The following is a 15,251-nucleotide window of genomic DNA, read 5'->3' on the forward strand; positions in this document are numbered from 1 at the left end:
ACAAGTCACAACGAGGTTGGTCTCTTGGAAGAGAGGTGAAACATCTTCATAGTAAAACAGAAAAAAAGTGTTTGGAATGGTCCACATATTCGTTAGATCATCAATTTGTCTTACTTTTCGATGTCTGATAAGATTTTGGTTTTACCTTCGATTGGTTGTTCTTCAGTCTGTGGGCCTCGTCTACCACCAGACAGGCCCAGGTGACGGAGCCCAGAATGGCTTGATCTATAGTAATCAGCTCATAGGAGGTCAGCAGCACGTGGAACTTGATTGGCGTGTCTTTCTGCAAGGGGAAGAAAGAAAAATAATGACACCATAGGAGTATTTCCAAAACTAAAAACACAGAATTAAATCTTGGTGTGTTAATAACGCTGACTGCATGCATGTGGCATACCTTCATGCGAAACACCTTACGCCCGGATTTCACTGCACTGTCCTCAAAAGTGAACTCATTCTCCCTGATGATTGCCCTGCTGTCTTTGTCCCCAGTGTACGTCACCACGTAGAAATCTGGAGCCCACATCTCAAATTCTCGTTCCCAATTGATGATTGTGGAGAGGGGTGCGCTGACCAAGAACGGCCCCTTGGAGTGACCCTGAGAGAGACAGAGAGAGAGAGAGAGAGACTTTTGTAGTATAGTGACTGATTGCTTTTACACTGCAGTGATAGGGTCATAATAAAGAAGGACATTCTTCCACCCTCACCTCTTTATACAGTGAGTAGAGAAACACTATTGTTTGCACTGTCTTTCCCAGGCCCATCTCATCAGCCAGGATGGTGTCTGTGCCCTGAGCCCAGGAAAACCGCAGCCAGTTCAGGCCCTCCAGCTGGTACGGGTGCAGCGTTCCTCCTGTGGCATTAATATACCATGGCTGGTGCTCAAACTTGATGGTTGGCTGATGGCACAAGAGTAAAGTAATGATTTGTAGAGTCTTTTTTATTTGACATAGGCTGGAGACAACGCTTTGACCAAAGGCTTTGCATGCACTATGAGAGCAAAGGGAGAACACATTTATTGTGCTTAATCATACGCCCACAAACTCTTGTAAAATCGAAATCGAAATCAGCCAAGAGCCTTTAGGTATTGATTTGCCAAAAAGAAACAGGTAATTAGGCCAATTAGGCTAAAAAGATATTCTCAGCTTACATCTATGATTGGAGCATCAGGAGGGACCTCCCTTTTTGGATGGTCTTCTTTGAGTTTTTGTACTTTCCCCGCCACCAGGGGGCGCTGGTCCTCACCAAGAATTTGCTCCCTGGAAAAGAGAAATGCAACAGGGTCACCACAGAGGGTGGAGGGTAGGGAAGAGGAAAATCAGCAGCAGATGAAATCATATGCCTGTGTTTGTTCTTGTGTAGCCCAGAGTTTATATACTGTATACATCTGTCCGTCGTGGGAGAGGGATCCCTCCGCTGTGGCTCTGACTTTGTGATGTTGTTGACTTGACTTTCCACCCAAAATGAGGTGATGTTTTGTTTGTGATTTGCTGAACTTGTTTCTGTTCATGAGACTCCAAGTCTGAATAAAATTGACATGACAAACCTGTGGTCCCAGTAAGAGGCTTTGTGACTGTTGTATTCTGGAACGTCAAAATCATCCACCTCCCAGGTGCACTGGTCATAGGGCAGGTCTCTCCACTTGATCAGGTAATGAACATCACCATCCTTATCAAAACTACAGAGAACAATAAATGTGAAGAACCAAGTATAATAAGACGAATGAGACATGATAACACATATTACACAAAATAACACATGAGGAGCTTTACCAAGTACTGTAAATATAAGATTAGACTGCAGACAATCTGTGTGAATATCTCTACATACGAGTGACAAGGTCTGACACATGGAAATTACCCAGGAAAAGGTTCTGTTTATTTCTAAATATCTATCACTATGTAGACTTTAAACACCACTCAGTTATCTCCGTCTATAAAGGCAAAATGGCAGAGAGAATAAACCACACTGAGCAGCAGCTTAACATCCGACACATCAAGTAACATTTGGATGTGAGAAACTGTGAGCAGCCACCTGTGGTTGAGCACCCTGTGGATCACCATCCACTCCGGTTTGATGCCGTAGCGGTAGAAGCGCTCCTCCATCACAGCGTACTGCGGGTCTTTGCTCTTCCTCTTCTCGTTGTTGAGCTCCTCCTCTCCTGAGCCGTAGTCAAACGGAGGTGGCTCGTCCATGTCGTTCTTCCGCTGGTAGTTCCGGTACATGACCGTGTGATACAGCTCCAGCTGTACGGCCGCATACAAAGCACAGTATTCAATTCTGCTTGATTTCATTCACCACAACACCACCTTTTCATATCACGTAGATTTAGATATGGCAATTTATAAAAAAGATCATTTAAAGAATGAGGACAAGATACTTTTGTTATCACTGAATTAAATCTTATGTTTGTGTTGTAAAATGCTTATTCACTGTACATTCCTTAAATATGGACAACATATAGATTTATGTTTCAGTGACAATGTTATGTGTTGAAGCTCTTACTTACTTACTTACTTCTAGCTCTTATTTGTACCCAAATGTTTAAATGCACTTTTGTAAGTCGCTTTGGATAAAAGCGTCTGCTAAATGACATGTAATGTAATGTAATGTGTCTTCCATATTTAGCAAAGCAAACGTGGTTCCAGTGGCCTAAAGAGAGCCGATGTGTTAACATGAGATCCTCGCTCACCTGCAGCTCGCTGACCCAGGAGCAGTGCCAGTACGAGAGGCCGGCCCACTTCACAAAGAACTCCCTCTCGGGGTGGCCTTTGAGCGGAGGCTTGGTCAGTGGATCATTTGGCTTGCCATCAGGACCTGCAGGCAGTTCAGCTGGTAACGGCGGTTCTCCCCACGTCCAGTGCAGAATCTTCTGTACTTTACCTTTCAGAGGAGGACACTAACAAAAAAAATAGACACACTTACGTTATTATGCAGAGCATGAGATCGTTTAAAAGCATATTCTAAAACCAAAAAAATTATTACAAGATTTAAGATGACATTATTTTCCACCCCCTCACAAACAATCGTATGATTATATATTAAGTCTGTGACAGTGTCATACCATTATAAATTACAATACAGTGTACAGCAGATGCCAATCGACTACAAACCAATCAATTTATCTTCTATATTTCAACAAACTGGACCCCAGAAACCCAACAGTGTATTTGATAATTATATAAGTAGTAAAAGATAACTGTTCTATCCTTAGAGCTTCTACTGCCAAAATGATAATGACACCCATTACCCATTCACGTATTTCCATAGTACAGAAAATCAAGTTGACACAGTTAAAAAGTTACTACTACTACTAGTAGTTTACAAGTCTATGTTTTGTACATTTGTACAAACACTGAGATCTAAATACAGCCTCAACTCACCATGCATCGAGGGCACAACCACTCTCCGTTGGGTATCTCCGGGAGCGGCGGATTGAGGCAGTGGATGTGATAAGAAGAAGGGCAGGTGTCACAGCACAGCAGCTCGCCTCCATCTTTGCACACTCTGCAGAACTCCATGTGGTCATCCTCCTCCTCACCTGCAGCCTCCTCCTCCTCCTCCTCTTCGTCCTTTGCCTCCCACTGAATCCCCTCTTTCTCCTGAGAGAAGCAATGAGCAGCAAATCAGTCAAATCGCGCAAAACCTAGTGGACACATGACGAGTCGTGCTGCGCGTCTCTTATGAGTTATACTGTATTTCAAAAGTAATGAACTCACACAGTGTGGGCAGCTCCACTTTCCCTCAGGGGCCTTCTCCAGCTCAGGATCCAGACAGACCAGGTGGTACGCTCTGGGACAGGTGTCACACAGGATGATCTCTCCGCCCTGTTGGCAGACCTCACAGTAGTCCTGGTGATCTGTCTCGTAGCCATCCCCGTCTTCCTCTGGAGGGCAAAGGAAAAGGTAAACTGTAAATTCCTAACGTACAGATCAGAAAAGGTATTCAGGATATATTTCCAGGGTAAATAAAGAGTTGTAAATGATTGTATTTTACTGTAACCCACAATCAAACAGTGTGAGTCTGAGAGAGAAAAACAAGAGCACGGAGACAGTAAACATACTTTTCCTTTTTTTCCGCCCACGCCGCGCCTTTTTCTTGGTGGTGGCCCCCAAAGTATCAGAAAACACGGAGGCACTGTGGATGCTGATGTCATCAAAGTCGGACTCCTCCAGGAAGTCTTCCTCACTCTACAAAGAAGCACACACACACACACAGCTCAGAGCTACAGAGACAATTAAAATAAACCAGATTTCATTGTAAGCACGATCAACAGTGTGGTCGCTTTTATGTCATTATTTAAAACCAGCCGAAAGAGCTGAGAATAAAAAAAAAATAAGGCGAACCGAGGATGCTTTTTTCTTCTTCCCACTTTGACCCAACTTTGATTTGGTCTTCTTCGGCTTCGGCTTCTTTTTCAACTCTTTCACAGACTTGCTTCTCTTCCTCACTCCTGGTCCTGTCACACAAACACCCAGACAAATGAACAGACTGGTATTCTTGCTATTACTGCAAAGGAAATCCAGGTGTGTCAGTGCCACAGTTCACTGTGTCTTACCCTTCCCTTCTTTGGTTTTGGCTTTTTTGAGTGGCCCCAGCTGAGAGCTCAGCAGGCTGCTGCAGACAGATGTTGGTTGTGCCACGGTAACCGTTTCCACAGCGGCAGCCACAGCGGCGGCCACAGCGGTGGCAGATGCGCCTTTGAACGGGTTGTTGGCACTGAACTCTCGCCATTTGGCCCCTAACACTGTCATCATCTTTGACATGGGAATCTTCGGGTTCTTCTTGGCAATGAGAGGCCTAAATGAAAGCAGGGGGGACAAGTGAAAACAGCAGCTTTATTATGTCACCCAGACATTCCTGTTGTTGTCATTTGTACTTCCCTCAGCACTGGGGGAAGCCGGGTCTGGATCTGCTGACACCCCACTGACCCTTAAGTTTTGCTCTCTCTGCTTTGCTGTGTGTATATCATGTTTGCAATTTGTCAGGCAGCAGCTTGAGGTTTGGCACGCTGGCCTGTGAAAGATAGTGGGTCAGATCACCGAGTCCCAGAGCCTCCGGGCTGTCACAGGCATCCAGCGAGCAGCTGACTGCTCACAGGGGGCACTGCAGGAGCTCATGCTCCACTTTGTTGGAGCAGAGGCTTAGCGGAGCCAGACAGCCCCAGGTGAGACAGACTCTTTATACCAACAGCAGAGCTCGCTAGCTCAGGCGGTGTTTGCTCGTCACAGCACACCACTGTGGAGTTTTTGTTGGAAGTCTCTCAGCGAGGGACTTCGACAAATCTTCGGAACACAAACAAGAACAAAGCATTCTGACACAGGAAGAGACTCGGGACACAAAATGAGATGCTTGCCTGAGGAACTGGCTGAAAGCCTTGTAGTTTGTGATGGTTTTATAGTCGTCCTCTGTGAAGCCGTACTGAACGTCTTCAAGGCCCCACTCCTGCATCAACTGGCTGGATGATTTGGGCTCCTACAGAAACACACATTCAGTGTTCAATGAAAAAAAAAAAAAAAGGTAACTATTTATCATACACAATACTTTTAAAGGTGCAATGTACAGTATCACTTTTTAAATTATTAAAACCAATTTTACTGTATCTACGTATACCGTGCTGGACTTACTTTCATGTTCCCATCGTCGTCATCATCGTCTTCTTCTTCCTCATCTCTCTTCTTTTTCCTGGGCTTCTTTTCTTTCTTCTCCCTTGGTTTCTTCTTCTTCTTCTTGGTGGGGCCATACATGCTGCTCTCGCTCTCCGAGCCGATTTCTGGACGTTCCCGTTCCTCCTCCACCTCCGAGGTCTCCTCCAGGTCGCTGTCAACTTTTGGCTGAATTCCTCCCTGAGCCATTTACAGAAGGACACATGATAGGCAGGGAATGAAGCTGATTGACGAGTAAAGATAAGATAGTCTATGTGTAACTTGCACCTTTACAAAACATGAAAATACTTTGCCCTAAAGGTCTTACCTAGATGTTGTCAAGATCTACTGCCAAACAGCTATTATTGTAACTATAAAACCGGAAGTTTTGATCTCTCAGTCTTCAGCAATCTACCCGAGGACATGACTGTGACTGACTGAAGGAAGCACCAAAGCTAAATTTGAGAATCCACTGCTGCTATATTCTGAGACACAATTATAAAACTAAATGGTAAAAAAAGGGAAGAATGATTAGAATGTAAAAGTCATTGGGGCGAATAAGCATGGCATTACTTTTGCCAGTGTTAGGGATTACAGCTCCCACGCAGGCTACCCACACAAAAAAAGCATGCAGTCAGTACAGTATGAAATCTCCTACGTGAATGCATTTGCATAAATTAAATTACACCACCTTATATTAAAACTCCTCAGCCTGTGATGAAATATATGAAATGAAATATTAAATGATGTCTGCAGTTAGTGAGTTGATGAGAATTCAAATCCGAGGCACACGCACGTTTAACACGAGCTTCGCCAGCGAACGAAGCAAAGAGGCACAACGCCTTGGTGGGTGGAGCCAGTCAGGTGCTGTACACACTGAACGGCATCTTTCTCGATGGGTGTAAGAATTTAATAATAAGGAGGTGTTGCTTCAGTGTTGAATATGAACAAATTCACTGGTGTGTGCTCATGAAAGTATGTGTGAACAAAAGATGGCGAGAGACTCTCTCTATCTCTTGTCTCGTAATCTAACCTGTGTGTATGCAGCATGTGTGTACATGTTAAATTGTATAGTGCATGTACTGTATGTCTTTCCTTTACTCTCCAGATGCATTTGTGTCTATTCATGTCTGTGTGTGCATGTGCCAGCCCGTGTATGCGTGTGTTTGTTTCCACATGTACCTCTATATACACTGTATGCACGTATAGTGTATGTATATATACATATCATATATATATCTGTATAATTAGTGCACAGCAGCTTTGTGCTCTGCTGGTTGCCTGTTGCTCAGCACGGCTGTGTGGATTCGCAGAGAGACTTGCAGGCGTTTTACTCTGTAGCGCAGTGGAAAGGCTCACGTTGCCGCAGTGCCCGCCAACCCTACTAGCAGCCTGGCTGTGTTGCCATGGTGACCAAATTTGAGCAGTGTCTGGCTCTAGTTCTCTCTCTCTCTCTGAGTTTTCTGTGTTTCCCATAGCTCACCCCCCCCACCCCAACTCCCCACATATACATGCCTTAATTTTCTCTTTCCACATCTCATACCCCCCACCCCCAGCTCTATTTTTCCAATCCCCCCAACACACACACACATATATACTGTATATATACACTATAGATACACAGCCAATGGAACGACACCATCCAATCAGACATGTTTGCATAATGATCTTGTTATGCAGAGGTCTGTGGTTGCAGCACTGTCTAGACAAATCTTGTGCATAAGAAGAAAGAGAAAGGGAGAGAGAGAGAGGGAGAGAGAGAGAGGGAGAGAGAGAGAGAGAGAGAGAGAATTAGACTATGGATGGGGGATGGGTGTGGAGGTGGAGGAGGAGGGAGAAGCAAAGAAGCATAACCGCTGTTGTGAGCAACTGCAAAAGAAAAACTGGAATCGTGCAACAACCTTACGAGTTCAATGTTGTGCACACGTCATAAGACCAACGTCGACAATGGCTGCAAGAGGGTGTCTCTACTAAAGCAGAGACAAGATCAGATAGACGTTGATAACATAATCTAATTAGACGCTTTTCCAATAATGACTGTGCCTAAGAGAAAATCTGAAAAAGCTAATTGGCTATTCAATAAAATCATTCAATGAGAAAAACAAAACAATGGCCTCTATTCCGCAAATTCATCAACAGCTCACTGTTGACTCACATTCCTGGAGAGGCCAGCGACCTTATAAAAACAAGACAGAGGTAATTGTTGAAGTTTTCCTACAAGTTACTCCCTTGAATTAGGATGTTTTATGTTAACAGGAGGCAGAGCACCATCTAATTTCAATACAGTTCCTTTGTGTCACTGCAGTTGACAGAAGGAAGATATGAGCATCTCTCCCTGGCAACCATTCTACCCACCAGTGGCTCTGACCTGAGTCTGGTTAGTGCCACTGACAGTGTCTGGCCTCAATTGTCTTTTGGCCTCAAACTGACACCAACCTTTGGGGAGTGATTGGAAGTAAATTACAGCAGCAGCAGTTTCCTCAGTGGGAGGTGGAGGAAGGAAGGAAGGAAGGAAAGAAGGAAGGAAAGAAAGAAAGAAAGAAAAAAAAAAGAAAGAAAGAAGTGACATAAGCAGCAGTACTATGACCAAGGTGAAGTGAGGTGATGCGTGTGAGACAAGAGGAGAGGGAAGAAAGAGGAGAATACAGAGCAGAGTGTGTGAGAGACAGAGAAGAGTGTCAGAGGGAGAGGGAGTCCCCCTCCTGCTCCTCCTCCTCCTCTTCTCCCCCTTCTCCTCCTCATGAGCTCAGTGAGACCCCGAGCTCAGTGTTTACCACAAGCAGCCAAAGGTCTGGGTGGCAGCGTGGCCAGCCAAGATCTTCACTGCTGGCATCTCCGCCCAGCAGAGTGGAACATCCCGGCTGTGTCACTGACACTGTTAGTGTGATCGCCAGCACAGGTGTGATATGGAGTGGGAATCTGTGAAATCCTCTAATCATTGAATAAAAACGTTCTATAGTTACGGTAGATCGCGGAAACAAGAGTTAATTTTTTTAAAGCCATGGTGACAACATATTCTTGGCATTATTGACCAGTAATTTCTTGCAACAAATCCTTTCAACAAAATGTGAATCAAGTGATCTGAGGATATCTGCACCTCCTATTGGCTCTGTTTACAGCCCTGAGGGAAATTTAGCCCTTGACAAGAGATTTTGACCAATTGCACAACAGTTCAGAGAGAGGACGCTCGTATGGGCTGTTCTACTAAGCAGCTGTACGTGCACAGCCCTTGTGTGCAAAGACTGCTATTCCAGCATTGGCAACAACTGCCTTCACTGCAAAGCAAGAACATTAAAAGGGAAAATAGCCAATAGTCTGCCAGTAATCACAATGTATGAAGTTTCAGAGATGCAGAGATTGCCTGAGTTCATCTGTCATGTAAGGGCTCAGGACAGAATGCTGCAATATTCATACTGCAACACTACAACAGTTTTAACAATCAATCAAATGACAATATTATAGTACAGTGACATTGCACCATTATACTATACTTTAAAGCAAACTCTGTTGAGATTTTAGGAGCTAATGCACCAAATGTTTCATCAAAAGTTGGTGGAGACCAAAACAGAGCTAAAAGGAAAGTGATTATTTAACACTAATTACTCAGATGACTGAAAGATTTCAAGTAATTGACACTCATGACATTTCCAGCAAGAGCAAATTGTTTTGACCCAGCCCTCAGAGCAGAGCAAGCACTCACAAGATATTAACTAGTCCTCTGGCAACCAAAATCTGATAAATTGAATTAACAGTGTCCTTTTGACCTTTGACCTTTAAATGTATTATATCAATTATATTTTATAAATTTGATGATGATATCTCCTTCACCAGAGGGCAATTAAAACATTTAGGCAGAAAAAAGCACAAACTTCCTCAAAAGAACACAAGGCCCATGGTCCCTCGGGAGAAGAGGTATAATGAAATCTGGTTGAATAAAATGTTAGTGGTGTGAGTGACTGACCTGACTTGACATGTAGGAGACGAAGCGCTGGAGAAAGTCAGTCGTCACTGATCTGACTCCCACTACTCATCTGGCACACACTCTACTTCTCTACTCTACAGTTCCTTCCTGTAGCACAACAGGCACAAATCTACACTCTAAAGTGACACTTGGTGCTCACAGCTTACACTGGCAGTAGCGGCATCGCCGCTGCCAACCTGAGACAGTCCACTGCCTCTCATTTAGATTACAGCGGCAGACCAACGGCCAAAATACACCTCTGATCCAATTGCAGACACATCAAAAGAGCGATGGGGTGAGAAATAGAGAATACAGAGTGCAGCTTGAGCCAAAATGCCTGCCAAGCTGCTGTGTCCAAGGTCATGACAGATGGTGCTGAGCGAGAATTACACCTTACCTCCTTTTTCCTCTTCTTAACTTTGGGTATTTTGCCCTCTTTTATCTTTTTGGGCTTCTTCTTCTTTTGTTGTTTGAGTGAGTCATCGTCAGAGAAGAAGCTGTCGAGGGGGGTGAGGGGAATGGTGTTGCGTTCGCCTTCATCATCCTCATCTGCACACAGAAAAGACAAACCCATAACTGCCCAGGAACAGGATGCAGATACAGTGCACAGGGGGACTTAAGGTGATGATGCATTTGATGCTTTTGTCTGACAAGCTTTGGAATAAGCTTCAATCTGATCTGATAAACACAGTTCGGGTTGCACTATTGTGCTTAAATGTTAACTGATTCGGCAAGAGACAAATAAATCAATTAGTACATTTAGCAAAAAAAAAAAAAGAAGAAGAGGAAATGAGAATTCACAAATGCTTTTCATTTGACATCACAAGGATTTGGAAAACTGTGGTTGGAACTTTTCTGATGTTTATTGATTCATTTATTATTCATTCAATGATTCATTTTAAAAAATACTTTATTGAAAAGAAGATCAATCAATAAATGTATTATTGTTATTCAGGCTAGCAGCAAAGAGTAAGGTCTGTCTATTCTGAAAATAAAAGGGATGAATCGCTGCCAACAGGAGCAATCGTAATGAATTCAAAATCAACCCCATAACCACACATCATTGAGTGTGGATCAACTTTACTCATCAAATGACAAAGTGCTGGCCCTGCCGCTAAATGGGAACTCCCCGGAGAACCACTGAGGTATACTGAGCATATCTACCGCCTTTAATGCTTGCTGGGACTAACACGACCTGCTGCTGGTTGTCAGCTGCACTGTCTCAAAGCTGCTGTGTACAAACGTGCTGACTGCTGAGCACAGCAGACTTTACTGATGCCATAGTGGGTCACAGAGGAGTAAGTGAGGGAGGGAGAGAGGGAGAGTCCCAAACAATACATCAATTTAAAGAGACACGCAAGAGAAACGCACACAGGATGCAACCTGCCTCTCCCCGTGTGTGTCTCTGCGTCTCGCACAGACACACAGACTGGAGGGCATGAAATATGCAGCACATGTATCAGAGTCAATCAGCCAACACGAGCCCTGCAGTCTACCACTCCCCTGGGTAGCAGGAGTGAGAGATCGAGGAGGAGGGATTCCTGTGTAGTAGACATGCAAACCTTACCAACCATTTAGCAAAGCTAGCAGGAGGCATCACCCACACACACAAATACACATACACACACTGTCCACCAAATGAAAAGTTTCCCCTTTGTAGTGCTAATTAACTCTATAAACCCATTTTAAATAACAAAAATATCTATCTGGTTTTCGCTCCTATTTGTTTCTCTTTGGAAAGAGTTGAGATATTTATTAACCATCTGCCAGGAAAGATAAAAGAAGATTGATTAAAGTGGGCACTGGACACGAGGATGTCCATACAGAGACTTATGCTTGACCTACATGAAAGTAATTAGGGGCCGTAAACAGTGACGAAAATAACTTTGTGACTGTAGAGAACGTGCACATAAAAGCAGGCTAGATACCTGAGGTCAGACACTGTAAAATTCCAGAAGTTCACGGTCCCCAGATGTCTTACCACTGACTTTAGTGTTTCTTTGACTTCTACTCTGGCACCACCATGAGGTCAAGATTTGTAGTTTTGAGTGACATCTAATTAAGCTAATTGAACTATTGGATGGATTGCTGAGGAATGACTTCCCCTTTCCTTCAGCCAGGAGCATTGTAACATGGTAGATATCTTGCTTTTGTGAAAAGTCCCTTAAATGTTTTCATTGCAGTGGTTGGAAACCTCTTAACCAGGTCCACTATCTTTGGGTTGGTTCGATGTCACAACTGAACAAGGGCTTGGACCCAATTGTACAACTTGAAAAATAAACAATCTTTTATTATGAAAGTGCAAACAAAAACCACTCTTTTGAGGAAAGCTAACAAACAGAAAACCACTCCTCTGAGGGAAAAAAATACTAGCAAAAACAAGGGTTTGGCAAAGTATCAAACAATAATACAAAACCAGACGAGACAGGGGCATGGAACAAACGCTGAAGAATGGCACGGGGGTTACACTGGTTCTTAGGTACACAAGACAAGACGAACTGGCAACAGACAAAGAGAGACACAGACCATATACGCACACATGATAATGGGGAACAGGTGGAAAAAGGGGAAGGGGCAAGTTACCTGAAATGGGAGGAGAGTGAAATTTCAAAACAAAAACAGGAAACCACAACAACTAAACACAACCAGCTTTCTTGGTCATGACACCGGATCCCATTTGCCCAGGGTCCTCAAAGTCTCTAGAAACATCACTACTTTCTACAAAAGTACTACAATAAGGTAAAAATCATTGACTGTAGATAAAGGTGGACGTAGTCTTTAAGTTTGAAAAATGAAGCCCAGCAAGTCGCAGTCAGCCACCAGGGGGCGGCTCTGTCAGTTGCAAAAAGAACTACGCAAATTCATGGTCTCAATCACTATTGTCAGATCTTCTTCAACATGATGTCAATTATTTACCCCATGTAGAGGAAAATAGACAATAAAGCACAGCATATATTGGACACCAGTGAGACTGAGAGCTGGTACGGTTGCAGGTTACATCTGTGAACTTCTGCTTGCAAAAACTGACGACGTCAGTCAAATCTCACATTCTTGACGCTTGACAACTGGGAACCAAAACTAGGGATGCAACCATACCACTTTTTTCTGAGGTACTATTAAATTAAAACCGAGTAATTGCTTATTTTGATTATTTGCCTCAAAATAACAAAACAAAAACGGTAAATACTGTTTAAACATTTACAGTCCTGTCCAAAACTATTGGAAGAGTACACTTAAAGCAATTAAGTTTGAAATCAGAGATCAGTATTCTGCTTTTCCCCCCCAGTTATTGAGATCAATATATGTTAAACAACTTGGAAGATAGCCTCGCTTGTTATGGAACACCAAATTTTCAGTAAAGGAACTTGGATTTAAATGAATAATACTTAAAATTAAGTGGCCAATCCATGGCTGTGGTTCTTCAGGTGTTTATCAAATTAGTTGTGTTGAAGGAGCTACGTTTTGCCTCCTCCTCTTAACAGTCTCGCGGAGCGCATGTGGGCGGTCTGCTCTCCTTTTGTCATCATGGCTTATCTTTATTAAGTATTTCCAAACGGCTGAAATTGCGACACATCCGCTCATTGCCACACACCTGCTCAGCTCACCTGAAGATTCGTAAAGTGGTGTCGTGCAGCATTATCGGTGTAGTTTTACCAATATAAATACGAGTATGCGAGGGCAGCGTCGGAATCCAATACCCGATACTGGTATCAATATCAGTGCATCCGTACCCACAACTTCACATCAACGTAAATCCTGCATCGTTAGCTGTTTGTGCTCATGTTGGCAGGCTAATACTGATAAACCTAAGCATTTTTCATTAGCACATTAACGTGCTGCTGATAGCAATTTGGTAAAAACACTCACACAGCAAACACTACCAGTCAGGTAGTGTTGTTGGCAACACTCAATTCTCCTTCACTAAAGGATTTTATTCATAAAAGGGTGTGACAGCAATGCCATTCACTGAAAAATGTCTATTTACACCTGGATTGCCCTATAATCTAACCATGCCTACAGTGAATGGCCTGCACTGTCCCCAGAGGGAAGGCTATCGGGGGGGGACACATAATCTTTGTGCTTGGTGAGTGAACCAGGCTGTGTCAGGTGTTGGAGGAGGAGGAGGAGGAGTAGGTCGCTCAGGCATGTGGCACACAGGTCTGGCACTCGATTCTTTGAGAAATGAGACCAAAGCTCCACTGGGAAACAGGCCTTCACTAAACTGTGGATGGCACAGACACAGATCTGACCCTTCTGCGAGGACTTGGCCACAGGATTGACCCATTAGAGGGGAAACCCATGAGCGGCTCCCAAGTGTGGAGGCTACAGATTACTGGAAACATCATTAGCCCTTTCTTTGTTGGCTCCTGTATGGATATTCACACACAATGTCTGCCACACATCAAGCAAAACAGAGCCAAACAAGGGTTTCCTGTCTTTATTGACAAGCGCTTTAAGTGCTTATAGCTCAGGAATCTGATGCCTTCAGACAAAGACAGCCATATCATTTTGAATTATGTAGGAACAAGATCTGAATGGTATCATTAAAATCATATCTATAATACACAATGCACACGATCATAACATCTACAATGTAACGCATGCCACAATGTAAAACTGCTCATCTGCAAAACACATTAAAAAGGGATCCTTTAGCTACATGCATGCACAGCAGAAAAAATGATGTCAAGCTTCACAGTAAAGGATCCAAAAATAGCCGCTGTCCCAGTTGGGGATAACATATGTAGGCTCACGAAAGCCCATGATAATCTTTTAATTTAGGGAAGAACAAAACAATTAAAACAGAAAACACAATGGAACAATCTGTGTCAGAACCCAGAGTGGAAACAAAGGGAATTAGGACACTTTGTGTGCCACAGCAAATAAATGATGTGATGGTATAATATTTAGGGTTCTGCAGTTCCCCGAGGATGTGCTTCTTCTGTATTGTTGAGTTTTAATTGCATGGAAGCATTTTTTCATGCACAGAGAGAAAAAAAAGAAGTGATCTGGAACCGTGACCTTGTCTGTCACTTTGATGCCTGTCGATGAAGGTCATAAACTGTTCCCAAAAGTGCCTCCTATACCAGCAGCATAACAATGTCCTTCTTTGTTGTTATCACAGTGATATGAAATGTTAAAATAAAGACATGAACCGCCAGCACTAAACACCACTCAGATTGTTAGAATAGCACGTGGATATCAACAAAAGTCCTAATTTACATAATGAATTGACATAAAAAATAAAAGAAACACATCTGTCTTCTCTGTCACAGAGATCCATTCACATGTTAATAACTAACACTAGAAAAACACACACACATCAAGGCATATATTTATATAACAATTGAGAGTGACAAATGAAAAGTTTTGTGTCTTTAAACCCAGATAACTTCTCACATATCTTCAATCACCTGCCAAAATCAATGGCACCTTTCCTTCCTCATGCATGTTTAACCAACCCCCCCGGGTTACTGGGGACACGCTTCAGTGCTTGTGTTCTCCCTCAGGCTATTGCTGGCAGTCATAGATGATGCTTCAGCTGCTTCTCTCTGTTTCTCCCCTTCCATCGCTCATCCTGTCTTTTTTTTGTTCTCTGCCTGCTGTACATCTTCACAAAGACTTTTTAACTGTTAGTCTGGCTTATC

At 43.3% G+C, this 15,251-nt stretch overlaps 1 protein-coding gene across 5 annotated transcripts in view; it reads right to left on the reverse strand.

The window, feature by feature from the left end:
• The window catches only part of chd5 (chromodomain helicase DNA binding protein 5), a 32,605-nt gene that overhangs the window by 15,307 nt on the left and 2,047 nt on the right, over positions 1 to 15,251 (reverse strand). For all 5 annotated transcript variants that reach the window (XM_044023943.1, XM_044023940.1, XM_044023941.1 and 2 more), the window contains exons 2-16: positions 10,001 to 10,152; positions 5,625 to 5,843; positions 5,354 to 5,472; positions 4,556 to 4,797; positions 4,344 to 4,456; positions 4,061 to 4,187; positions 3,717 to 3,883; positions 3,381 to 3,599; positions 2,690 to 2,896; positions 2,032 to 2,243; positions 1,544 to 1,675; positions 1,148 to 1,256; positions 705 to 896; positions 395 to 595; positions 146 to 283 (exon numbers count right to left, since the gene is read on the reverse strand). In XM_044023943.1, coding sequence (XP_043879878.1) covers positions 146 to 283; positions 395 to 595; positions 705 to 896; positions 1,148 to 1,256; positions 1,544 to 1,675; positions 2,032 to 2,243; positions 2,690 to 2,896; positions 3,381 to 3,599; positions 3,717 to 3,883; positions 4,061 to 4,187; positions 4,344 to 4,456; positions 4,556 to 4,797; positions 5,354 to 5,472; positions 5,625 to 5,843; positions 10,001 to 10,152 — 2,549 coding nt within the window. The remainder of the gene's footprint in view (positions 1 to 145; positions 284 to 394; positions 596 to 704; positions 897 to 1,147; positions 1,257 to 1,543; positions 1,676 to 2,031; positions 2,244 to 2,689; positions 2,897 to 3,380; positions 3,600 to 3,716; positions 3,884 to 4,060; positions 4,188 to 4,343; positions 4,457 to 4,555; positions 4,798 to 5,353; positions 5,473 to 5,624; positions 5,844 to 10,000; positions 10,153 to 15,251) is intronic.

This window comes from Solea senegalensis, linkage group LG4, assembly GCF_019176455.1.
Source record: "Solea senegalensis isolate Sse05_10M linkage group LG4, IFAPA_SoseM_1, whole genome shotgun sequence".
In the NCBI taxonomy this organism is placed as follows: Eukaryota; Metazoa; Chordata; class Actinopteri; order Pleuronectiformes; family Soleidae; genus Solea; species Solea senegalensis.